Source organism: Oncorhynchus nerka, linkage group LG10 (genome assembly GCF_034236695.1).
Source record: "Oncorhynchus nerka isolate Pitt River linkage group LG10, Oner_Uvic_2.0, whole genome shotgun sequence".
NCBI classification, from domain to species: Eukaryota; Metazoa; Chordata; class Actinopteri; order Salmoniformes; family Salmonidae; genus Oncorhynchus; species Oncorhynchus nerka.
The window spans coordinates 52,587,306-52,614,588 of NC_088405.1; the positions used below are offsets into that span (position 1 = coordinate 52,587,306).

General features: G+C 43.9%; 2 protein-coding genes and 1 pseudogene across 3 annotated transcripts; 2 read left to right on the forward strand and 1 right to left on the reverse strand.

Moving 5' to 3' along the window:
- Positions 1 to 1,666: 1,666 nt before the first annotated feature.
- LOC115135537 (protein shisa-2 homolog) lies at positions 1,667 to 4,981 on the reverse strand (annotated as a pseudogene).
- Positions 4,982 to 5,107: 126 nt separating this feature from the next.
- On the forward strand, positions 5,108 to 12,502 carry LOC115135536 (V-type proton ATPase catalytic subunit A-like). Its single transcript, XM_029670317.2, has 15 exons — positions 5,108 to 5,204; positions 5,778 to 5,859; positions 6,797 to 6,925; positions 7,093 to 7,307; positions 7,420 to 7,557; positions 7,676 to 7,827; positions 7,964 to 8,126; positions 8,276 to 8,384; positions 9,856 to 9,978; positions 10,088 to 10,202; positions 10,408 to 10,471; positions 10,562 to 10,765; positions 10,890 to 10,984; positions 11,091 to 11,262; positions 11,422 to 12,502. The coding sequence occupies exons 2-15, from the start codon at positions 5,778 to 5,780 to the stop codon at positions 11,512 to 11,514; spliced, it is 1,854 nt and encodes a 617-aa protein (XP_029526177.1). The 5' UTR covers positions 5,108 to 5,204; the 3' UTR covers positions 11,515 to 12,502.
- A 7,159-nt stretch (positions 12,503 to 19,661) lies between these two features.
- On the forward strand, positions 19,662 to 24,659 carry LOC115135538 (palmitoyltransferase ZDHHC23-A-like). 2 transcript variants are annotated; one of them, XM_029670324.2, is made up of 5 exons: positions 19,662 to 20,112; positions 21,717 to 21,881; positions 22,003 to 22,674; positions 23,203 to 23,370; positions 23,704 to 24,659. In XM_029670324.2, the coding sequence occupies exons 2-5, from the start codon at positions 21,763 to 21,765 to the stop codon at positions 23,975 to 23,977; spliced, it is 1,233 nt and encodes a 410-aa protein (XP_029526184.1). In that variant the 5' UTR covers positions 19,662 to 20,112; positions 21,717 to 21,762; the 3' UTR covers positions 23,978 to 24,659. The 2 variants fall into 2 exon arrangements, with proteins under 2 accessions (XP_029526184.1, XP_029526186.1); XM_029670326.2 differs by having other exon boundaries at positions 23,290 to 23,370.
- Positions 24,660 to 27,283: the final 2,624 nt, after the last annotated feature.

Consider the following 27,283-nt stretch of genomic DNA (forward strand, 5'->3'; position numbering starts at 1 on the left):
TTCATAAATTGCATTATTAGGCGTATGAGTCTTTGGTTTAGCCCAGTTATTCTTAAATGTATAATAAACGCTGAAGAATGTGTCTGAATATATTACCACTTTCGGGCCGTCAATTAAGTTTCAGAAGAGAATGGATGCAGCCAAGGGGTGACAGCTCATGACCCCCAAGCCAACTGCGGGCATCGCAACCCCACGACGGTCACACCCCATTGTCAGACGACCTTTTTTCTCACTTGTAGGCCTATGAATTCGTTTTTTGGTACATTCAAGCGTTTTTTGTCTGGCAGCTCTCCAAATAGTTCATCTCAAATGGTCACGATTAGTGAGCTTTGTGATTTAGATGTAATAATTGATTATGAAATTTTACAGTTGAATGACAAATTGTTATAAGATTGATTGTTCAATGTTACAGACCGCATGATCGGCGTTGTAGTTATGGAAACTCCTCCTAAACTCTTATTCTTCTACCAAATTGATATAACCAGTGCAATTCCATATTGCACACAGATGAGTAATTACCTACGGATGCCTTTCTCCATTTGTTTTCTCTCCTTCTCTTCAGTCCAGCTGGATACTGCCTCTCAGGAGAACCACAGGAGTGGGTTCCAGCCAGGTACCACCTTGTGGTTTGTTTGGGCATAAGCACCACCCTTTCAGATGAGCCCATCCTGACAGATGGCACATGAACCATGGGAGTGGGATGGAGTTCTGGGGGCTTAAAGGCACAGTGATTCTGGCTGCTGTGGCTTTAATGGAGGTCTGTAGATCACAGTACGAAAGACATCATCGGTGCGCTAATGCATGTTCTGATGGCAGGGAGGGGCCTCAATATGAACTCAATGACATAATGGGTTCGCTTTTTGAAGGAAGAGTAACATATTGGGGCTTCTGTGATTCAAACAGAGCCCTAATCTTTGGCCAGCTCAACCTTATTAACCCTAATACAGTATTTACCCTCAATGACAATGTCACTGTTGACCTCAATGTTTTCACACATCACTATCACTGCACCCATTTACACCCCCAGCCACTAATACCTCTATTATCCATGACACTGAGCCCCCAGACACTATCACATTTATCCCTTTGTTTTTCCCCTGGGATGATTATAGCTAGGTCTGCTATACCATGCCATTACCCCACAATTATCCCAGGGTTCCCTGATTCATTACTAACTCCATGTAGTTTGGGGCTACTAGTTGTGTGTGACTTGTAGCTTGTTTCCAACTGCGTTTTGTGTATGTTATTTGTGAGCTGTGCAAAGATTTTCCTCTTGTAGGACAAACATGATTCTGATTGATTAGGTCTATAACGGTCTCCCTAATAAGATAGCCTAATGCTGAAGATGCATGCTTCAGATGGACACATGGAAGTATGGAATTAAGTCTAAAAATGGGAGGTAAAAACACAATGTAACTTCAATTGTAAAAGCCGCAGTTGGTAAAAGACATCTAGCTAGACGCGCAAACATTCAGCACCGTGGACATTCAACCCCCAGAGTGAATTCTATTCATGTATAGAGATCACAGTGAAGAATGTGTCAGATAAAGAGTGGTAAATGAGGGAGTCATGATATCATGTGATGGGGTTATGTACAGAGTTTGACAGCTGCATCAGAAATACTTAACAGTAATATAACTCTATTATGGACAAAACATCCGAAATAGGTCAGCAATTTGTGATGTTTTTTTAAAGTAGCACATATACAGCATGTTTACAAATAAATACCATACAGTTTAAGTCAAAATAAAACGTGAAAGCTTGAATTATTGGTCATTGACCAATTGCAATTATTCTCCTCAATATTTGTATTCATTTGGCTGACTCAGATTTACTTTCCATTTTCTAGGCTTATTAATATTTGAATACCCAAATACTCCCCACTGGAGTCTGTAAAAGTCAAAGCCACAAATTATATGATCACTTCAGTGTGTCTGGGTTTTAGTACTGGTATAGCCAGATGGGGGGCAGGGAGATGATAGAAGACGGCTTTCCTCTTGTGAGGTATACAGAGTAGGCATTTGAGCCATATAAGGATGCATTATGGAATGGTGAAGCATGGAGGGGTGAACCAGGGTGGAAAACACCATGGAGGGGTGCATGGTAGAAGGTTGAGCCATGGAGGGTTGTAGGCTGGTGGGAGTTTCCTGCCTCTGTAAGGTTTGGTGGACACATGAGGATCCAGTTGGACAGGCTTGGCTGGCATTGGGAGGGTAGAGAGATGAGGTGGAACCACAGGACGTCCCTGTCATGGGTACAGCCTCCTGCTGCTGCTCTCCACTCCCACCCTGGGGACCAGCAGCACCTTCTGGGCTTTGGGAGATCTCCTGTTTACGACTCAGACAGACACCCATGGCCACCATGGAGCCCAGAAAGATAAAGGCCAGAAACAAAGAGCCCACAATCACAAAGGGAACATAGACAGGTACTACAGAGTGAAATTAAAACACAAATGAAGAGGGCAGGGGGCAGGAGAGAAGTGGAAGGGAAGATAGAGTGAAAAGGAAAGACATTTTAAGGATTACCTTCCTGTGTACATATTTTGTAGTTGTATAGACTATGCACATTCATGTGACTCCCCTGCTCTTCAGTTCTCGCAAGGCCAGGGATGTGCCCATATTCCAATTTGCTCAAGAGTAGAACATTCTAATAGGGTAAGTCAGTAAACTGTGCAAAACATGCAACACTAAAAACAAACAGTTCATTGAAAAGCTCCTTGGCAGCAGATCAAGTCTTAACATGATTCTCGGGATGTGCAGGAGTAGGCTAACTGCACATTGAAGAGTTTAATAAATGCTTGGACATGAGGCCACACTTCAAGGCAATTTGGTGGGTTGGATGGATTCAAGCACACTGCATTAGGCTTTCTCATTCACCAATACATTTTAGGCTACAAGGAATCTCACGGTGTGTGTTATCAAGGAATAACCACTGGGCACAGACATTGAAATGACGTGGACACAACGTTGATTCAACACGTGTGTGACCAGCGAGAACATGCCGAAAAAGCCTAAGCCTTATATAGCCAGCATAATAATAACCATGCAAGGATCAACATCGAAGTATATGGTCCCATTTCAGTAGCCTAGGCTACAACTTACCTGCGCTCTTGGCAACTTTCTTGTCATCAGAAGTGCCAGGCTGTTGAACTTGCTCGTGGTTGTTGCAGTTTCCCTGATCCAGTCTTGCTCTCATGAGTGCGCAACAGTAGCGCAGCCCACAAGCTCCGCAGCAGATCACCGCTTCTCTTTGATCATTGCGCTCGGGACAGTGGAAACCCTCTCGCCAGGTAGATTGCGCGTCCTTCCAACCATGGCAATATTCACCATTCGTCCTCTGGTGCGTCATACCCACTTGGAGAATCAGACTGATGAAAGTCCCAACAGCAAAAAGCACGGTCCTCATTCCAACTGGAGATAGGAATCCCGTGTCCGTATGTTGTGATTACAAAATACATTCTGAAAGAAAATAAAGTAGACATATCCAGAATAGGCTAATAAAAATAATCATACAAGTAAGGTATGTAAAATGAACTCATAGGCTTACCTTTGGATTCACGCCGTGTGCTGCATCATAACATGAGTGCGTTCTGCTCTGTGGATCTGTTCTCTCCATAATTTGTATCATGGGACACAGTAATTTAGATGCTAGCGTACTACACGAGCACACACACACACGACTATAGATATGCATTTTGCTGATCAAATAGCCTGTCATAGCTAGGCCAATTTTACCATTTTTGCTGGGCACTTTATTAGACTAATAGGTCTCCGAAGTGTATTTTTCCAATGTAGGCCTATCACAGTAAAAATAGGCTTAGTGATTGTATATCAATAAGGCTATGCCAGCAGCATACCCCCCAGGGTTGGTCCTGGTCGGTCCCTGGACTGGAAACCAGGTGCGGCTGGAAGTGGTGTTCGAGGGCCAGTAGGAGGTACCCTTTCCTCTGGTCTAAAATATATATATATATATATATATATATATATATATATATAATAATAAATATATATATATCCCTGGGCCAGTGTTGCCAATTTAGCAACTTTGTCGCTATATTTAGTGAGTATTCAGACCCCTCTAAGCACACCTTTTTTTTTAAAAAGCGACAAATCTAGCGCCTTTTCCTAGTGTTATTGGAGACGTAAAAGCACATATCGTTCTTACTCTTCTCAACGAGCAGCGTTTTGCTGCGGTGGGCCCCACGCCGTCCCATAGTACTCACAGGCGGCCCATGTTGTGCGCAGCAGTCCCTCCCACCTGCAGTCAGAGCAGGAGATGTTCGCCCCTCCTTGTCCAGACTGCAAATTAATCGTACATGCTGAATGCCACCGCTGGCTGATCCCGCCCTGGCTTACATTCAGGGCGGGATGTAAATGTAAAAAACTAAACTAAAAAAACAAACAAAACAAAAACGAAGTAACTCCGCCAGAGTGTCTCTTTTGGGTCACTTTTGCCACTCCCAAAAGGAGGAGGTTTGGAATTGTGGCATAAAAAAAACAAGAATCGACAGAAGAAGGTTCATTTGTAGTTCTAAACATATTTAGGGTGTTTTGTTACTCACTTTCTGTTTCTCCCACGATGTTATTCCTCTGTCCTACAGCGTCCATCACAATTATGGACATGCACATGGCCAATTATGCAAATTAGGCGATATCGTCATTAAGCGACTTTTAGGACAGCCAATAGCTACTTTCTTTACTGAGGAGTTGGCAACACTGCCCAGGGCAGTGATTATGAGCATTTATCGTAACAGTAGGGGTGTTTACCCTTGTGTCCTGGCCTTCATAACATCATGGCTACATAATAATTTACAATTGGCTCATTTATCCCCCAGGTTGTTGGTGTAAATGAGAATGTGTTCTCAGTCAATTTACCGGGTAAAAATAGAGTATATAATTTGACTAAGCTGCTATGCAAAGAAATAGTTTGACTCTGACTGTATCCTTGTAAACCATGTCATTGAGGAAATAATCTCAAGGATATTAGAACGCAGCCACAGCCGCGTTCGAGCGAAAGGGTTGAAACTGTGGCGCTGTTACGCCATTTTGACTCCCATAGCCCGTCTTTCCTAATGTAAAACAGGGCTTTGAGCCAAAATGGTAATTGTTTCCCAAGATAGTCTTGCGTTGGTCAGCTGATCACGGCTCATCCCCTTCGGAAATACATTTTCTTAAGGGCCCTGTAACATTGCACAGTAAGAAAAGGTAATCAAACCGAATCGTATTATTTGAATTTAGTTTGCTAACATGAATGTCAATTCATTGCAACTGGCTAGTAAATGATGATAGACCACGCAGATTAGCTAACCGTAGCTAGCTAACGTTAGCTGTTACCTTTCTGGTCTGTCAGTGTCACCTGACTGACTACGACTAGTTTAGCTAGCTAGTAACTAACGTTTATATGGTTTGCTTGTTTGTGATAAACAACAAACTGCGTTTCATACTTTTTTTGTTGCTTTGTAATATGGTATGTAGAGGCTAGTTAATTAACTAGCTTCCTGAATCCTAGCTGGTTTGTTTCCTGCTTTTGCGAAGCAGATGGTAGAAAAGCTCTCGGGTCAGGTATTAGGATGAGCAAGCTAGTTTACCTAGCTACATACATGTCTCTACCAATGAATGAAATGTGTTTTGATTCTGTGTGTTCATGGTGAATTATTTAAAATCCATTAAGTAATTTGATTTATTGAAAAAGTTAAGTAACTATATCCAAGTCACGCACCATGATTATAGTGAAGTGTCACATGATTGATCTCTGATTTTCCTCTGTACACTTTGCAGATGGACACTTCCAAGCTTCCTAAAATCCGTGATGAGGAGAGGGAAAGCGAGTTTGGATATGTACATGGAGTTTCTGGGCCAGGTTTGTCTAAACATTAGACTTTTACTATGGTTACTCCATGGATATCAGTCTGAAATAAGTGTCCGTAAAAAATACGTGATAGTCTCTACAAGCCAGAATGTTGAATACAATGACATGTAAACTTTAACGGTTGTCCATGCTTTTGGTCCTTTTGGAAGTAGGAAGTGGAGATGGGTAAACAACACTTTCCCGTGGTTACCCTGACATTTTGCGGCGCCGGAATGTTCTGTTGCTTGTATTTTCCATCTCCTGACGCATTTCACGCGGTGCACAATATGTAAACATTAACGGAATGTAACTGCCCGTTTTCTACCGAACAGCGTTCCCTCGTAATCAGCTGGAAGTGCTTGTGAAATTTGCCAGCTGATTGCATGGGACAACGTTTGGTCTGTGCTTCGGCTAAACTCAGCCATTGTTTACATATTGTACAAGTCGCATGTGAATTGCGTCGGCATTGAAAATACAAACTGAAATACACACCAGTGTACTTAAAGCTGGGTTAATAACACTATTCTGGATATTTTGTATCAGATTACCTCCTTACATAAGGACAAAGTCTGCTGACAACAGGTAAAGTACATACAAATTACATTTATTCAACAGTCTGACTTGTGATGGGACTGTTCACAAAAAGTGAGCCCACATGTTAGAGATGAGAGAGGAGTCTTCCACTCTCGGGTGAGTAGAGGCTAGGTCCAGGTCAGTGTCTAAATTTCCAATCAAGGATCCCAGGCCAATGCCTAACCTAAGAGTTAGTTCAGTGGGTTAACAAAGTTTTCAGCACATGATTATTCCTCTTGGTCAATTAGGCCTGCTCTGTTCCAATATGGCAAAAATATGATCTATTTACACTTGATCATGTATCCAAACTCAGTGCTACTTGCAAATAACATGTTTTCTGTCCTCTGTTCTTTGTCTAACATGTTTTAACCAACAGTGGTGACAGCTACCGCCATGGCAGGAGCGGCCATGTACGAGCTTGTGCGTGTGGGCCACAGTGAGCTGGTGGGAGAGATCATCAGGCTGGAGGGAGACATGGCAACCATTCAGGTCTACGAAGAGACCTGTATCCTTTTCGGTCATACCTGCTCACTGCTAAACAGAGTTACACCCACCTTCACTTAATGTTGATGGTTCACTTACTCTTGTGTACTTCTATTCCGATGTGTTCTAGCCTTTCCTCTTATCGGGAATATAGGCTATGTGGTTAGGTTTCCTGAATGTACGCCGCAGCTGGTGTGTCTGTCGGAGACCCTGTCCTTCGGACAGGAAAGCCCCTGTCTGTAGAGTTGGGGCCGGGAATCATGGGGTCCATCTTTGATGGTATCCAGCGTCCCCTCAAAGACATCAATGATCTCACTCAAAGCATATATATCCCTAGAGGAGTCAACATTGGGGCCCTCAACCGTGACCTCAAGTGGGAGTTTACACCTGGCCAGAGTCTTCGAGTAAGAAAATAATGTATTTCCATTGTGAGTGTGTAAGGTGTGTCCCCACTGAAATATGATCCAACTCTTAAATCTACATATTATGTCCTCTTCCTGTCCATCTCTACCTCAGACCGGCAGTCACATAACAGGTGGGGATATCTATGGCACAGTGTTTGAGAACTCCCTGATCAAGCACAAGTTGATGCTCCCACCCCGGAGCAGAGGCACTGTCACCTACGTGGCCCCTCCTGGAAACTATGATGTCAATGTGAGTCACCCTCCGCCTACTAAATGTCTTTGCAGCTGAATAATGCAAAATGGATGTGAACGGCATAAATCCCATTCTCTTGTCTCTGTTTTGGTATATTGTGTTTGTGTATCGGCAGGATGTGGTGCTGGAACTGGAGTTTGAGGGTTTGAAGGAGAAGTTTACCATGATCCAGGTCTGGCCAGTGCGACAGATTCGCCCGGTCACAGAGAAGCTCCCTGCCAATCACCCCCTGCTTACTGGCCAGAGAGTGTTGGATGCTCTCTTCCCGTGAGTTATACCCAGCTCTACTTTATTTTCCTTTTTTTTCCTACTCACTCCATTTTATGTCCTTTCCTCCTGACACTTCCTTGGAGTGAACCCTCTAACAAGCCATCTGCTTCTGGCTCTGTGCTTGTTCTCACAGGTGTGTCCAGGGAGGCACCACCGCTATCCCAGGAGCCTTTGGTTGTGGCAAGACTGTGATCTCACAGTCCCTGTCCAAGTATTCCAACAGTGATGTCATCATCTATGTGGGCTGCGGAGAGCGTGGAAATGAGATGTCTGAAGTGCTGAGAGATTTCCCTGAGGTTAGTGGCCGTACGCGTGTCAAATTGTAATAATTGACAACGTGGTTCATGAGATTACAGGGAATTTCACTACTAGGGTGTCTGGTATAGCCGATCACCAGTTTGATGTGTCCTCAGTCTGATTAATGGTGTTCCTCCCTGCTCCATAGCTTACAATGGAAGTGGATGGAAAGGTGGAAAGTATCATGAAGAGAACAGCGCTAGTGGCCAACACTTCCAACATGCCTGTCGCTGCTAGAGAGGCCTCCATTTACACAGGTACTAGGCAATCACATTACAACACTGAACGAAAATATACACGCAACATGCAAGAATTTCAAAGATTTTACTGAGTTACAGTTCATGTAAGGAAATCAGTCAATTGAAATAAACCAGTCAGTGTCTGGTGTAACAACCATTTGCCTCGTGCAGCGCGACATCTCCTTCGCATAGAGTTGATCCGGCTGTTGATTGTGGCCTGTGGAATGTTGTCCCACCCCTCTTCAATGGCTGTGCGAAGTTGCTGGATATTGGCATGACCTAGAACACTCTGTCTTACACGTCGATCCAGAGCATCCCAAACATCCTCAATGGGTGACATGTCTGGTGAGTATGCAGGCCATGGAAGAACCTGGACATTTTCAGCTTCCAGGAATTGTGTACAGATCCTTGCGACATGGGGCTGAGGTGAAACATGAGGTGATGGCAGTGGATGAATGGCACGACAATGGGCCTCAGGATCACGTCACAGTATCTGTGTTATAAAATTGCCATCGATAAAGTGCAATTGTGTTCTTGTCTGTAGCTTATGCCTGCCCATACCATAACCCCACCACCACCATGTTCACAACGTTGACATCAGCAAACCACTCGCCCACACACGCTGTCTATAATCTGCCTGGTACAGTTGAAGCCGGGATTCATCCGTGAAGAGCACACTTCTCCAGTGTGCTAGTGGCTATCGAAGGTGAACATTTGCGCACTGAAGTCAGTTACGACTCTGAACTGCAGTCAGGTCAAGACCCTAGTGAGGACGACGAGCATACAGATGAGCTTCCCTGAGACTGTTTCTGACAGTTTCTGCAGAAATTATTCGGTTGTGCAAACCCACAGTTACATCAGCTGTCCAGCTGGCAGGGGGAAAAGCTTGATTTGGAGGTCACGGGGCTGGCGTGGTTATGTGGTCTGCGGTTATGAGGCCGGTTGAACGTACTGCCAAATTCTCTAAAACAACGTTGGTGGCTTATGGTAGAGAAATTAACATTAAGTTCTCTGGCAACAGCTCTGGTGGACATTCCTGCAGTCAGCGTGCCAATTGCACGCTCCCTCAAAATGAGACATCTCTGGCATTGTGTTTGGTAACGAAACTGCACATTTTAGTGGCCTTTTATTGTTCCCAGCACGAGGTGCACTTGTGTAATGGTCATGCGGTTTAATCAGCTTCTTGATATGCCATACCTGTCAGGTGAATGGATTATATTGGCAAAGGAGAAATGCTCACTAACAGGGATGTAAAAAATGTGTGTATAAAATGAGAGAAATTAGCTTTTTGTGATTTTATTTCCGCTCATGAAACATGGGACCAACACTTGTTGCGTTTTATATTTTTGTTCAGTATAGCTGGAGTTTTTGTTGGTAGTTGTGCTAATTTCTCTCCTTTGTTCTAGACGTTTGGGGGATGAGTCACCACTCACTCATAACCTTGTGTTGATTCTGTGCTTTTGAGTCTTACTTGTGTGTGCCACTGCAGGAATCACTCTGTCCGAGTACTTCAGAGACATGGGCTACAACGTCAGTATGATGGCCGACTCCACCTCCCGATGGGCAGAGGCTCTCAGGGAGATCTCAGGACGATTGGCTGAGATGCCTGCTGGTGAGTACACTGAGCAAATAGCAATGGAGGATGGTTGTCTGTAAACCTATCACAGCAACATGTCTGCCATTTTGAGCCTGTCAGAGCTCTGTGTGCTGCTTGTCCACAGACAGTGGGTACCCTGCCTACCTGGGAGCCAGACTGGCCTCCTTCTATGAGCGTGCTGGCAGGGTGAAGTGCCTGGGCAACCCAGAGAGAGAGGGCAGCGTCAGCATTGTTGGAGCGTGAGTGCCTCATCATTCTACCAGCAGGGAGAACCTCTATCACCCTCCCTCCTGACTCTAAGAGTCAGATGGGTTCTGACCTGTACCAGTCCTGCAACACCAGATACCTGGACCATGTAGTGTAATCCTCATTGGAACGTACAGTATGATACAGTGATGGCAGACTGTAGTGTCTGAATAACTTGGCAGTGTTATTTTCCCCTAGTGTGTCTCCCCCTGGTGGAGACTTCTCGGATCCTGTTACTTCAGCTACGCTGGGTATTGTACAGGTAATGCCTCAATTGTATATATTAAAGTTTGGACAATTTAAACTTGTACCCTTCCTACTCCTCATTCCTGTTTTTATCTCCATCTGACAGGTGTTCTGGGGTCTGGATAAGAAGCTGGCGCAGAGAAAGCATTTCCCCTCAGTGAACTGGCTGATCAGCTACAGCAAGTACACGAGGGCGCTGGACGAGTACTACGACAAGCACTTCCCTGAGTTTGTGCCGCTTCGCACCAAGGCCAAGGAGATCCTGCAGGAGGAGGAGGATCTGGCTGAGATTGTGCAGCTTGTGGGAAAGGTGAGGCAGGGGCCAATGTGAATAAAGGTTATGGGTTGATTTTATACATACGGCCTAGGTTGATGGTGAGCATGTGTATGCACGCACTATGCACTCATTTCTGTGCCCCCTGCCATCTCAACAGGCATCTCTCGCTGAGACCGACAAGATCACATTGGAGGTTGCTAAACTACTCAAGGATGACTTCCTGCAGCAGAATGGCTATACTCCATACGACAGGTAAATACACGCACATCTGTGTGTCATAGACATACTAAATTGACTTAATCGTCGGTTATTATGCGCGTATTGATTAATTAATTGACTTTTTCGCCCCTTCCTGAAGGTTCTGCCCTTTCTACAAAACGGTGGGCATCCTCTCCAATACGATTGCGTTCTACGACTTGGCGCGACATGCAGTCGAGACCACGGCTCAGAGTGACAACAAGATCACCTGGTCCATGATCCGGGAGCACATGGGAGAGGTCCTCTACAGGCTCAGCTCCATGAAGTTCAAGGTACATGCTTGTTCAGCCCCTTGCTTTAACCAACTTCCCCAATCCCTCTACCACCTCTGGTCTTCTTTGCACATCCAATGTTGGACTTTGTCTTTGAGTGTTATTGCACTTCGCTGTGTCTCCTAAATCCAGTGTATCTGTATACCTCTGTTGTTTCAGGACCCAGTGAAGGAGGGCGAGGTCAAAATCAAAGCAGACTACGCCCAGCTACTGGAGGACATGCAGAACGCCTTCCGTACCCTGGAGGACTGAGTTCTCACATCCCCTCTGAGGCCCCCCAGTCCCTGTGCTGTGCCGTGCAGTATCTCAGTGGCCCCTGTTTTGTGAAACCTTGCTGCAGTGACCGTCACACCTCAGTCATTCCTAAGTGTTCATTCCTCTACATTCAAACACTATGTTTAAGCCCCCCGTTTACAACCCTTGCTCTTTTTATTTCACCATATTGTCTTGTACGAGGCTACTGGAATATTTTCTCCCGAGTGGCGCTACGGTCTAAGACACTGCATCTCAGTGCAAGAGGCGTCACTACAGTCCCTGTTTCGAATCCAGGCTGAATCACATCCGGCCATGATTGGGAGTCCCATAGGGCGGCGCACAATTGGCCCAGCGTCGTCCTGGGTAGGCTGTCATTGTAAATAAGAATCTGTTCTTAACTGACTTGCCTAGTTAAATAAAGGTTAAATAAAATAAAAATGTAACTTGAATTCATTGATACCAAATCTCACCATTAGTCTATTAACATTACAATACCTTCATCCCTGACCACATCGCATGGATGTGCTGCTCCTCTCCCTTCAGCCCCCTCATCATCCATGATGAGCACACGACTACAGCCGTTATTGCAGGCCAATATACATTGGGCCCCAATCAGGTGCTACACTTGCACTTAACTACTAGCTGCAACACATGGCCTCTCAAGTGGCGTGTCACTTTCATCTCCCAGGTGTGACCACCAACAATAGATTGTTAACAAAAATGGGAACGTACACATGTTTAAAGGGACAGAGGCCCCTTGTTTATTTCAGGTTGAGGCCCTCTTCCTCTCCCCGCCTCACAGATGTGATTTTTGCTCTTCCATCTCTCTGGGTATATTGATGTTGACGTTAATGTTGTTTTTGTGTTGTGTGGATGTGTGCGACGGAGATGGTGTGTATGTTAGAATCGGTTGTCTCCACAAGGGTATATTTATGTCACATGTATTGTATGGAGTCTAAAGAAAATAAATGAATTGGGAACAATATGCCTGGTGTTTTATTCTGGATGGAGATAGTGAAATAATATTGACTTAAATTTATTGGTAACATGCTTCTAAGATATAATTACAGCTAGCAACCTTGATGTCACCAAGGACAATCATTTCCCAAACCATATTTATCTTTCTCATGTACTTGTGTTGTTATTCTTTCATTAACATTTCTCGCATGAATCCAAAATGGAAAGAAGTTATGCGCATAGAAGCTCCTTATTCATACTGTTACTGTTTCTAGTGCAGCCATTTGAACCACTAGAGGGCAGTCAATCATAGCAGCTGTTTCCCCCAAAAATAATCCTGTATTGAAAGAATGCATCGTTTCTTTAAACAAACGTGCGATGTAATTCTAGTAGGCATCAGTTTCCCACAGTTGAAAATGTTGTTTTGAAAAGGAACACACAGGACAACATAAATAATTGTCCTGATATGGAGTTGGTCACTCAAAGATGAGGTTGACTTTTGATTGGAAGAAATATGCCCAGAAGCAGTCAGGCAGAAACCGTAGCAAATTAGTACATCTGTCTTGTACCACTGAGAAGGTTAATTATATTTTGATACATGAACAAACCAGGAACTAAAGGGGAACTGTTTTCACCAAATTCAAGACAAGGGGTCCTATTAGTTATATTGGGGTTGATGCTCATACCTAGAGACCATCCACCCACTGACTTGGTTTTAGATGTTGGTTCCAATTTAAGTGATAATGCCCGAGAAACCGGTGTTTGGGGGTTATATTGGCACGGGTGTTGTTAGGCCCGAGACGAAATCAAGGTCCGGCAAACTGTGCCAATATATTCTCCAAACACCAGTTTCGAGAGGAGTATCACTTTTATACAACGGGTTACCAACATGTTCAAATAATGATTGACATATTTTAAGTAAAAGCATTATTTTTTATGAATTTATTCATACTATTTTATCCTTCCACAATATATAGTCCCGTCACAAATCTAGGGTTCTATTGGTTTGGTTGCAAGAGACTCGACCCAGTCGTTCAGTCTTTTTGTTCTGTATCTATAGACGCGACCCAGTCGTTCGTTCTAAATGTTTCATTGCCATATTCCTTGCAACGTTCTTATCCCTTACTTGCTAGCTAGCCAACTATGGCTGACTTAATCACCTCAAAAAGTGCAGCCAGAATAATAGCAAAGTAGCGGCATTTGCATAAGCTGTTTTCTAGTGACATTTATTTGGACACATCCTTAACAATGAGCGATTTTATCTTTGTCTCCACATGTGAAGAGAAGTGCACAGGACAGATTAAACCAATGAATCAAACATAATTCCCAATCACTCTCTCTTTATTTCTGTTGCCTGTTCATGTCCATGGTCCTGGAGTCTATCTGGCAATAGTCTTTCTCGTGACAGACTGAGTAGCATAGAGATTTGGTTCCGTGTGCCAATATTAGTCTGACACTGTGTATAAATTACAGTTCCTCTCCATCTAAGCTGCCAAATGAACAAACTGTCCCAGTGGCAGCGCTATCTGTGTGGTTTAGTCAGTTTATTTTATTTATTTTTTACCAGGTAAGTTGACTGAGAACACATTCTCATTTACAGCAACAACCTGGGGAATAGTTACAGGGGAGAGGAGGGGGATGAATGAACCAATTGTAAACTGGGGATTATTAGGTGACCTTGATGGTTTGAGGGCTAGATTGGGAATTTAGCCAGGACACCGGGGTTAACACCCCTAGTCTTACGATAAGTGCCAGAGGATCTTTAATGACCTCAGAGAGTCAGGACACCCATTTAACGTCCCAACCGAAAGATGGCACCCTACACAGGGTAGTGTCCCCAATCACTGCCCCAGGGCATTGGGATATTAATTTTTTTAGACCAGAGGAAAGAGTGCCTCCTACTGGCCCTCCAACACCACTTCCAGCAACATCTGGTCTCCCATCCAGGGACTGACCAGGACCAACCCTAATTAGCTTCAGAAGAAAGCCAGCAGTGGTATGCAGGGTGGTATGCTGCCAGTAGCGCACGGTGCTAGCAATGCCTAGGGCCGGGGGTGCGATTCCTGCTGGGGCCACCCATAAGTAAAACATATATGACTGTTTGTTGCTTTGGATAAAAGTGTCTGCTAAATATCATACAGTATATTATCTCATTCTACCTGACGCGTTATTTTGGGGGGTTTCCTCCCCTCACATGGATACATACACACTGTTCACTCTCTCACCTGACAAGAGCACCTTCTCACTTCTTCAGGCATGGCAGCTTCTCTTTGAATTGCGTCAATGTCCCAGCGCAAAGCCCCTCCACCACACCAACTACTGCCGTGATGATGCCCACCATTCTGACCTATGGAGGGAGACCTGGTGAGAATCAAACTGAACAACAACAACGACTACTCTAGAATTGTGCCAAATGCCATATATGTTACTCATATATCAATGTGCTTTGAACTGGTTTGTGTCAAGACAGTTCTATTTATACATATCCAGATAGTTTACTCTGTTACTCTGTTTCGTCTGGCTACATGTGTTTTTACACTGCTGAGTTTGTATCCTCAAGCAGCACACTAGCATTCAGTACTGTCCCAGGTCCTCGTGGATGCTGAGCTTGGTCCCACTCCCATCCACAGTGGTGCCATATATGGGGAATGAGGAGACGGTGGTAAACGCCGCAGTCCACTCTCGATACGTTCCTCAGCATCATGGATGAGTCCCCAGCAGTGGGGTTCCCGGAGAGGAATGCCCGGCCTGCAAACGCATCGTCAGACGTCTGGTTGCCCTCCAGTATCGTGTGCCTTTCCAGTCTGGTTGCCCTCCAGTATGGTGTGCCTGTCCAGTCTGGTTGCCCTCCAGTATGGTGTGCCTCTCCTTGTGCCCATGGACCACCCACTGCACCCCCATCCCCTCTGGGTCACATCCAGACGGCAAGCAGGAGAAGACCACATCGTCTCCCGACATTGCCTTCTATTTCTCGGGCTGCTGTTGCACCACAAGGCCCCCTTCCTCCACAACTCCCTCCTCCACCACAAGGCCCTCTTCCTCCACCGGGACAACAGTAGGGACATCAGTAGACAGTGAGGTGTTTTCTGTCTCAGAGCCAGGCTCTGATAGTGCTGACACTGCCACGGTGTCTGTTAGGCAGAGTAGCACCATCGCAGACTAAACAGAGAGAGAGAACCCCCCCTGTCAAACAGAGAGGCACAATTTAGACACACACACACACAAACACACACACACAGCTCCAGTCTGGCAGCTCAAAATATTCTGGGTAGAGTAGTGACACTAAATCTTCTCTAAAATTAGAGATCCAAAAATCACATGGATTAAAGTATCACTGTGCTGCTGTGCTGAGGTACAGGGCCCAGCACAAACTTTCCATCACAACACGAGTGATTCAGGCAGAAACCAATCAAATTCAAAATCAATTCAGAGAAGTTTGTGGGGCATTAGACAAACATCAGATAAACACAAAACACCTGAATCATCAAACATTCTCTATTGATTTGATGTAAGGTTGATGTAAGGTTGCTAGTGTTTGTTAAGGCTGCTTAGGCCTGCAGTATATTCTACAGTATACTATACAGTGAACATATTGTGAACATACAGTGAACATGTAATAAAGTAGCCTATAACAGTGATATAACTGATTATTAACAATGCCATCAGTGTAAGAATAAAGCGTGGGTTTTATGGTAGTGCCTCTGTCTCTCATCTGTGGGCCTGCATTGCTACAGTATGTATTGAGATTGTGGTTTGTGTTGGTACTAGTATGTCCACCTGTGTGCATGTGTATGTATGTGTATTTGTATCACAGGAGGTTGGTGGCACCTGAATTGGGGAGGACGGGTTCGTGGTAATGACTGGAGCGGAAAAGGTGGAATAGTATCAAATACATCAAACACATGGTTTCCATGTGTTTGATGCCATTCCATTTGCTCCGTTCCAGCCATTATTATGAGCCGTCCTCCCCTCACCAGCCTCCACTGGTTGGTATGTATACCTATGTGTACATGTTTGTGCATGTCTGAGTGTGTGGACATACGTGTGATGATGTGTGTGAGTGAGATGACGGGTGAGCAGAAGTTCTTACCTGCAAGTGTGGCGACCGGTAGGTGAGCGAGGATGAGCGGGGGTCGGGAGAAAGACAAGAGGCCCGTGATCAGATCTCAGCAGCACTGACAGATATGTTGAAGAGGAGTGCCTCTAAATCAGCCCCCCGCCCTCTGGTGACCCTCTGACAACCCAACACACTCACATAGAACCTAACACCCTCACCCACTAACATACCCTCATACACACACACCCTCTACACAGATATTGCCCTTCCAACAGTTCACTTTCACTTGGCATGCAACTCTGCTAGTAAAGACAACATGGACACTAAGGATTTACACCGAAATAATCTGAGAATAGACAGCCTAGAGACGTCACAGCCAATCTAACAGTGTCAAAATCAAAATCAAACCTGTTCACAAGGATTTATTAACAGATCCACAGTATGTGCTGCATATCGAAATGATTTGCATAAGCAATACCTTATTTATCTTCACATTTTGATGGGATATCAAAGGAAAGGTTAACATCAAGCTGCTTTACTGAAACGGAATGGAAGAACTGCATTAAGATGATGACTTTATTGGTCAATTGCACGCAAGGTCCAACCGAAATGTGTCTTCCGCGTTTAACCCAACCCACCGAAAGACACAAGCACACACATATACAGATTTTTAAAACGTGTATTGTCCCGTGTTTGTACGAAGAAGATGTTTTGATGAAATTGAAAATGTCACATGGATCTGGGGCCCTCCAGTGGTAGCTTTAAGTCATCACACAAAGGCAGAAGCCATACAGTAACTCTATTATGACTCTACACATAGGCCGACACTAGTTTATTCTACTTTTGCTGACAACAGTTGTAAACAATAGTCAGACGTTGCCTTTGTTATTGTCTGCGACTGACTGCATTAACCCTATCAAAATAGATTAGAGAGTCTGTATCTGATTGAGCTTATGGTCCAGGCATTTGAACTGCTGCTTGGTTCTGGACTACAGCTTGACTAATGGGAGCATACCGCATAGGGGCTCTATTGATTCAGTCCGTCTACACAGCATCACCAGAGTGGACATTACTGTAAAGAGAAGATTCAGCTGTCTCCCAATATCCAAATTAACCTGTAATGTGTGTGTGTGTGTGCATGGATATTGTGTGATAATTGGGAATTTCTTTCACAAATGAAATCTATAGCAGCCTATAATAGTGAAATCTAAATAGGCACACTTCCAACATTTTATTTCACGTCAATCATTATAATGTTTTTTCATAACCCTATAATCAAAAGCCATGTAAACTGGTACAAATGACATAGTTGTTTTGTAATTGTTTGTGTACATTGTGAGTTGCACTCACAATTGTCTGTCGGTATACAATGCCTGTTTTGGTTGTTGGCTGCTCATTGTTGCGATACACACGCCTGGGGCTTGGTTCACTCAGACACCCCATTTAGGTTTGAGTTATAATTAGTCACCTCTGAATATGCACATTTTTATTTGTCAAAAGTCAACTATCATTTTATTTAGTTTGAGTATAACGTTCAGCTCACACACCCTCTCTGTATCAGACCATTTACACTAGAAAGCACTGCTTTATTACTCTACCTATACAAACATGCACAGGGCATAGATAAACATAGAGTTGGAGTCCTGCTTCCCATCAGGCAACCGCTTGACTCTTCTAGAGTCTTCTCTGTGAGTGGAGGGGACGGGGAGGGGGGGGTGGACGGGTCATATTGCTGGCTGAAGGAAATATGATGCCGAAGGGTGGGGCTGTACCACAGATCTTCCCACTCCCTCCTCTTGGATGACTGCATATCATCTGTCTGGCTCCCCCACTAACCCCCACTCAACAGTGTAGATTATCAGGGCTGTTGTTGGTCTTTTTAACACCTCAGCATTATCATCTGTGGAAATAGTCAACAATATACCCACACTCTTCATGTAGCTACAGCAGCATCAGGCAAAGGTGGCAGCAAAAGAAAACAGCACACCAGTTTACCAAGCCAACAATTTGGCAGCAGTAAATCCAAAATGGTATCAGAGTAACTAAAGGCCATTAAAGCAAGGGCTAGAGGAGGGTGGTTGACCTATAACTCATGGCAGCACAGGGTGTAACGTAATGTCAGGGGTGAGGTCTATGCTCAATTAAGTGAGTTCTATGCTCAATGAAGGCAATTTATGTGTAGTCTAATATCAGGTCTTTCTACAGACTTTGATAAACAGCCTGGTCTCATAGACTAGACGTAACATAGTAAATGTAAATCTGGGACACTCAAATTAGTATATGTTACATTTGGTATGTTTACATAAGACAGACGTTGGTTGATCGGGGTGGATGGGTGGGCATATGACGCATACGTTTAGCAACCCAAAAGTTATGTGTTTGAATCTCACCACAGACAACTTTAGCATTTTAGCTAATTACAACTACTTAGCATGTTAGCTAACCCTTCCCCTATCACTTTAAGATAACCCTTCCCTTAACCCTTTGATTTAACTCCTCATCTTAACCCTAACCCCTAGCCTAGCTAACTTTAGCCAGCTAGCTGACGCTAGCCAACTAACCACCTAGAATTCATTTTTGCAAATTTGTAACATATTATACATTTAGAACATTCTTAATATATTGTACTTTTTGTAAATTCGTACCATATAATACAATTGTAATTTGTAGCATATCATGCGAAATGGGTGATGGACATCCACAAATTAATACATACCATACCATACGAAACATAACATATCATACTCAATGGAACATCTCGGCTTTCGAACAGAATAATAAAAAATGCTCTGAGACCAGGTTGTGATAAATGATAGATAAGCAAGTTATTCAATGTCTCAGGTGCAGAACATTGACTTTGGCAGGACGAACAGCCTCAGCCATATGCAGCACTAAGCGGAGGTAAGGGATATGTGGTGAGAAACAAGTACATTTTGTTAATGACCAACAAAGCGTTTAGCCTCCTGTTTACATCAGCACATTTAAAATAATACCACCCCCCATGCTGTATTGCAATTCCAATAGACCATTTGATCTATTCAAATTATCCCGGCGCAGTGGTGACACTGTCCTCCTAAGAATCTGCGAAATGCATACCACCTCCTAACGCTGCCACACGCTGTCGCTGGCTGCCACTGCAAGGCATGCCAATTTCCTTTTTCAATACTGTCACCCAACCCAATCAGGCTACTCCTCTCATAATAAACCGAGTGCTCCTCTTCAATGACCGATGTTGCTTTCCCAACGAAATGATGAGGAATAGAAGATAATCAAGCTCTCCTCCTAAAACTGCTGGATTACAGGATATTAAACGATAAAAAAAAGTTTTTAACTGAAAGGGATATCACACCTGCCAACGCTTACCGGATACCCTGGTACCTGGAATTCGCCGCCACGTAATTAGTTCGGACCGAAGTTTATTTTAGTGTGATGAAACGGATCTCCTATTTGTCAGGGAAAGTCTGAAATATATTACAGGAAAAACATAAATGAAATAAGAAATAATTGATGTTCGTATAACAAGGGTCTGTAGCCTAGTCTTCGAGGGAAAGGTGCTTTCTCCCAAAGAACCAACAGTCCAGGTAAATGTAGGCTATGCCATTTTTATTTTCTCAAAAGGCAAGTTAGATTCACACAATTTTCAACCTGGTCTCAAAGCAAAACATATTATATTTGACTAAAATCCGTGCGACTCCATGTAGTATGATATTGTAGCGACCCAGGTTTATAAGCCCAGATATCTACTCTGCCATTACAATATGTTACTTTACATTAGGTTACATTACATTGGTCATAGTGGTCATACAATATAATATGAATTGTAGGACGTATAGTATCCTACATCTTGAATATTTAGTATGATATATTATGTTCTACTGCTTTAGTATGATATGCTACATTCAACTGCTTTGGTAGGATATATAAAGCTTGACTGCTCTAGTACGATATATTACATTTGACTGCTTTAGTATGATATGCTACATTAGGCTAGGGGTTATCTTAAAGAGTTAGGGTTAGCTACCATGCTAAGTAGTTGAAAAGTAGCTAAAAGTAGTAATTAGTTACAAAATGTATGATATGTTACGAATTCTAGCTAGGTGGTTAGGTGGCTAACGCTAAAGTTAGCTAGGCTAGGGATTAGAGATAAGTTTAGGAGTCAGGTTAAAGGGTTAAAGTAATGTGTTTATTGGTATGCGGTATCCCATTCCTTTAGAATATTAAATTGAAACATTGATTTGTCATATTTAGTTAATAAAAAATATATACATTTTTGTTCAGCCTTCCCTTTAAAATGTGACTATAGTCTACAGTTATTTTAAGTTCACTTATTAAGAAATAAAATATTGTAGGTAGTCAATATTTAGACTGTTGAAGAGCTGGGCTATATTTGAAGTAGTATGTCAGATGACAAAGCCAACACTGGCAGTCATTCCAACAATGCACGTTCCATCTCCCCATATGATAGGCGTGCTTGGAGAACCGGGTTTAGTTGGCCCAGATAGGTCTTCCCTAGGGACATGGTGGCCTTATTTCTAAAAGCCAATTTTATAATAGAGGAAAGTAATTGTATTGTAAAACTTGTTAAAATCAAAAGCTATTTTAATTGATTCCATTAGCGACCTAAAAAATGGGTTTATTAAATCTCTTGTCACTTTCATGAGGCAGATGTTGGTCTAGTAGGCATATCCCTAGTTGGTTTGTGTGTGTGTGTGTGTGTGTGTGTGTGTGTGTGTGTGTGTGTGTGTGTGTGTGTGTGTGTGTGTGTGTGTGTGTGTGTGTGTGTGTGTGTGTGTGTGTGTGCGCGCGTGCATGCGCATGTGCTGTCAATGTGAGGGTGTTAATGCAAGTAATGAGTACCTTTCAGATAGCTTAACCTTGATGTCTTCATTATGATGAACAACTGTCTGTGGGACGTCAATACAACGGTTTCCTTTAACTCCATCAATTAGACCGTCTAAGAGAGTACTCAAGACAAATGTGATTGATTATTGGCACCCAGATATACCCTTCATCTGGTGTGCCAGTCAGTCCCTGAATCAGTCAGCAAATGTAAGATGTTGTGTAACACCGTCCATATTACTGAAGCACTTCACTGAATGAAGAATGAAGACCACTCTCCACACACCATTACCACACCCAGAGAACAGCTATTAATAGTTTGACTGTGTCTTTTTTACTGTTGCAGGTTTTTTTTTGCACAGGACCTTCAAGTGGATCCGTGAACAGTCAGAATGAAATGGGAGAAGTTTAAGCCTCCAGAGCCAGATGATCCCATGTGCTGTTGTGAGTGTGATGTAGACCCACATGGATGCTGCTGTGACTGTGACGATCTGGATGAAGCTTGCAGCAGGTGAGGGGTGGTGGAATGAGGAGGAGGATCATGGCAGGACTCAGCAGTCCACATTCAGGTCTAACCCCCTGTCCTCTCTGTGTTCCCCTCTCTGTCATCCCTAACCTCATGTCTTTTCCAGGTGGCTAAAGGGGGAGCCTCAGAAACCTGACTGTGTGTTGCCTGTGTTTGGCGCAGTGATGGACCGGCTGAGGGTGAGACTGTTACCAGGGGACAGGCGGGTGGAGCTCTCCATGGTCCCAGCTCTAGTGTTGCTTCCTCTGCTATTGCGTCTGGCAGCCCTGCACTTCCTGTTGGGCTTGGTCATTCTAACAGCCCTGCCTGGCCTGGTGCTGTTGTACTACTACGCCACACACCGGAAGAAGGGCCGCACCCTCTTCTTCCTCAGCCTGGCGCTCTTCTCCCTAGCCTACATGTACTTCCTCTTTGTCACAGAGATCTTACCTCGTGGGGATGTAAGTCACCTGCAGCTTGTGACCGTGACAACGGGTGTGGTTCTCACTCTCATCTCCCTTGTGCGCACTAAGAGGGGGCCAGGCTTTGTGCAGCCTTCCCTAGCTGCCATACACAGCACCAATCAAAGCCAACTGCCTGACAAACACTCTGCCTCTCAGAATGAAGTGGACCAGTCGATGATGCCAGCATCCCCAGCCAAACCAGTGGAACAGCAGACACAGTCCCTGACAGCGAAGGGGGGCACTTGTCCTCTGTGCAAAGTGGTGCGTCCCCCGCGGGCGGGGCATTGCCGGATCTGTGGAGGCTGTGTCCAGCGCCTGGACCACCACTGTATCTGGTGGGTTTCATTAAACATCTTTGTCTGTTGTGGAGGACGTGAGTATTATTATGCTATTATTTGTGCAACAACAGGATGACTTGTAAAAAATAGCTTTCTGCAACACGAAGGTGATAAAACCTTATCATATCTGCCTACATTTCCCTACTACAAAAACACACAATATTTTAATCTCTCAGACCCTCACACTTATATCCGCTCAACAATACTCTTCTACACATAATCATGATCTCACTAAGTGTCACACTGTCAGGCCAAGAAGACGTCACTAAAGCAGACCAGGCTGTAGAGACATGTGCAGGGCCCACAGGGGTTCACCCTTCAGCAGGGTGAGGCGACCTCAAACCAGGACAATCTGTTACTTATGGCATTTAGATAGATACACAACCAGATACACAACCAGACACAGAGTATGTGCTCATTACCTCACATTCATACTAATTGTGCTTTCACATGCTACCACAGCAGAAGTTGGTCATTTCAACTGAGGGTGTATTGTCTGTGTTGTGTCTGTCACTGCGGAGGCAGGATAAACAGCTGTGTCGGCAAGGCCAATCATCGCAACTTCCTGCTGACCCTGCTCCTCTTTCTGTTGACCTCTCTGTATGGGATCAGTTTGGTACTGCGGAGCGTGTGTCCCCGACAGAACCTACTCACCGCCCTGCTCTACTGCCCTGGTGTCTACAATCAGTACAGGTACACTACGGTACCTGGTATTTGCTTAAAAATTGTACATGCAAACAAAATGACAATTCATCATTTATTTTGGTTTATTTGGGATTCATTGAAACAAGCACCACGTCATTGCCTACTATTAGGCACCAGGTACCCATTGGGCAAAAACTGGCTGAATCAACGTTGTTTCAACCAAAATGTTCTGTGTCCAGTGGCTAGTTACCAACTGTTTTGAGTTACTTGAAATAAGTACTAAAAGATTTAGTTTAAAAAATCTTTTAACTTAAACCAACTGAAATAGAACTGAAAGTGTTATGTTGTTTTGGAAGTGTAACTATGCGGATGTCTTTACAGCTCAGCCCTGTGCTTCACCTGTGCTTGGTACAGCAGTATTGTCACAGGAGGTCTGCTGCACCTGCTGATGCTGCAAATGATCAATATCAGCTACAATTTGACGGAGCGGGAGGCACAACTTGCTCTGCGGAAGAAAAATGGCCAGAGTCGTCTGCGTGGCCTCGTTGTCGACACAGGGGTCTACTCACGTGGCTTCTGGCAGAACTGGGCTGAATTCCTGACCATGGGAGGACCTGCAGATAGACACCCCTCTGCCCTCACTGACTTGGTTTAGCCTTGGCTTAACACCATGCCACTCTGCTCAACTAGTTCAACACTGCTGGGTTTCAACTGGAAACGCCTTTCCTCTACCATGCTGGTGGGCTTTGTGGGACTGTTAAGCATCTCTGAACTTTCAACTGCCCTTGGGTCACGCAAACTTATTGCAACTCAGAGATGTTCGTTTTTAATCGTTAAATAGACCTCTATATTCCGAACACTTGGGTAGAGACAATAACCATGTTCCTCCAGGTTGTCATGGATACGACTATTAGTATTAGTTATAACATGGTGTAAATATAAAGGGCTGCTCTGCATATTTAATAAAGTTTTAACCTCTGACAAATATGTTAGATTTTCCAAAAGGATGTAAAGATTCTTAACCATGACATACTAAATAGCAATGGATGAATGAACATGCATGACTTAGAGAACATGTTTATGACACTGTAAACTACGCATTGACATTTAGTGTGCCTGACCATAAGGTGACACAGGCAAAGATTACTTTAAAGGGAAGAAAGCTGTGACAGACATGAGCCTCCTCTCACCCACATACTCTTTGTAGTTCAATTTGATATTAAGTTTGCATGTACAGTAAATGTCTTCTATTTCAACTATCCTGTTTACTGTAGAAGACTAAGAATCATTTTCCTTTGTGTCTTGTTTATCATGCCAATAAAGCATATCAAATCCAACTGATGAGAGTGAGAGACAATGCTGGTTAGGGGGCCAACCTTTACGCAAGTAGGCCAGGGCTTCTGGGTTTACTAAGAAAGTGGCTAGAGAGCTCAGGAGGCCTCATCTGTGGCATCACCGCAACAAACCTACAGAATGAGAGAACTTGGTTACTGTTGAAGATATGCACATGCTCTGTCCCTCTCATAAACTCAAATTCTTATTTGCTGGTGTGCCTTCTGTTTCTTGGTTTTAAATCCTCCACTTAATCTTCGGCGTTGAATCTGTCATTTCCTGTCAGTGCATATTGTTCAGAGACGTTCTCAATCACCCTCAACATTGATGTAGTTCAGATCACAAGTGTCATTATGAACAAGTCTCTGCTCGTCCACTTCTGGTCCACTGCACCAGGGGTCGTCCTGATCCTCTGCTCTGGTAAGAGACCGAAATTCCAACTTGAGAGACTCAGTGTTGATAAATGTGTTATAAGACATGTTGTGTAAGGACATTCTCCCCCATGTGCATATAAGAGACCACAGGAAAACTTATTTTATCAGAGGTTAGTTTGTTTAATAAGGATTGCAACCCGGAGTACACACTTACAGTCATTTGCAAGCGAGACACTCCGTTCTCAAGATGGTGTTTTCCCTTTTTATCCCCTACTATGGTTCATCCTGCCCAGGGTGATGTCCCTTAACTTTAATACCATATAAACTCTTGATAATTATCAGTTGCTAATACAAAGTTGTCTCTGCTAGGCAGAGTTCAGCTTATTGTGTTATTGGCAGTTAGTTTACCAATCCTTCTTCCTCTTATTGCTAACATAGCATCAACAGGGACTCTTAGCTCCCTTTATCCAGCCCATACCGAAAAGTATAGTTTCAACACACAGGCATATGACTTTATACAGTTGACCTCTTCATGCACTTGCAATGTGTTTACCACTGATTCTTAATCTCAAGCAAACCATCATTGTACCTATAATGTACAGATATTATGAAATCCCTTTAGTTGTGAGAAGTTGTATATATATACTGTTTCTATAGTGTATGAATATGCTTAAGTTTGTGAGCTAATTAGTATATTGGCTATAATTCCATAAATGGGAGAGGACATTGAAATGAATAACAAATACCACAATGTAAACACATAACAATGTGAACAAACTAAAGACTGTAAATCCAGTAGATTATCAACAGGGTCACTGTCCAACAGCAATATGTACAGCAATTAGGAACAAACTCAAACAGAGCTGAAATAACAGGAACATTTTCAATATTCCACTTGAACAAAAAAAATTTTATTTTTTTTTTTTCATGAGGATAGAGAACAAAAAGTTAGACGTGTATGTTGATGTCAGATCCTTCAACACGATAAGATCATCCAAAAAGATTGTCATAACCTACAGCAGTCATTTAGACTCCACACATCCATCCCCCTCAAGGTTCTTTTGCAGACCGGGTTGAGAACTTCTGGTAACATCACGGCAAAGACTGGTTATGCTGTGACACGGTTCTGCGAGCTGTCTGGAGAAGGGGAGGGCGGGGGGGGGGGGGGGGGGATTTACAGGTGAGATGGCCGTAGGATTCTGGTTTCTAACACAAACTACCCTGTTTTCGTGGAGAAGGATTATATCGACAGAGTCTCTGCTGTGACGATGCATGGAGACACGTTAAGAGAGACACAGAAGGATGATGCTGGGCTGTACTGCTGTTCTCTCACAACCTTCCCGCTTGGGACTCTGAAGGAGCACCTTTATTTGGACACACAAACAGATACTGCCCACTTCCGCCAAGCTCCAAACCAGGCTAGCGTGCACTACACACCCTTTTCTGCTACGCCAAGTTGTTCTGACATAGAAGCATAGGAAGTCTCACGCTAACCTATACTCTCAGGTTCTAGATGGCATCTTTTGTTCTAAAAGGGTTCTTCGTCAGTCCCCATAGCAGAACCCGGTTTGGTTCCAGGTAGAACCCTTTCCACATAGGGTTCTACATGGAACCCAAGAGTTATACCTGGAACCAAAACGGGTTCTCCTATGGGGACAGCCGAAGAACCCTTTTTTCTAAGAGTGTACACGTCAGCTATTGTAATACCGATTTCTAACGAGCTCTCTCGGTTTTGTCAGCCAGTGAGCCTCTCATAATGACTGTCCATTGCGAGTGGGATTCTGGGAGTGCTGGGAGGGATCATACGGACACCGGTGCTCTGTAAGATGAGACCCACAAATCTTACCCTAACAGCTCACTCACTTCATAGCTATATTTGAGCCTGGTCCAGAGGTCTCGAAATGAAAGTCTCCGATGCCCTCAGGTGGCTATAAATCGGGACTGCAGTGTAGCTTGGTGGCTTCGATTGACGCATCTTGTGATGCCAAGCTGCTACGCAACCCCCTTTCCCCTCCAAGTGTTTAAATGGGACGTTCCTATATTCACAGCGGTGTAGAAGACCAGCGCAGGACCCTGTGGACGTGGCATGGACATGGATTACTTCACGGTCACAGCGCTTCCCCTCTCCCAAATTACACCTAGTGCTTCCTCTTCCTAAGGGAAGAGAGAAAACTGCACTCTCATACACACTGAATTAAATACAAACAGACATGCATTCATAAAGATACAATATATACACACTGACACAAAAGCAG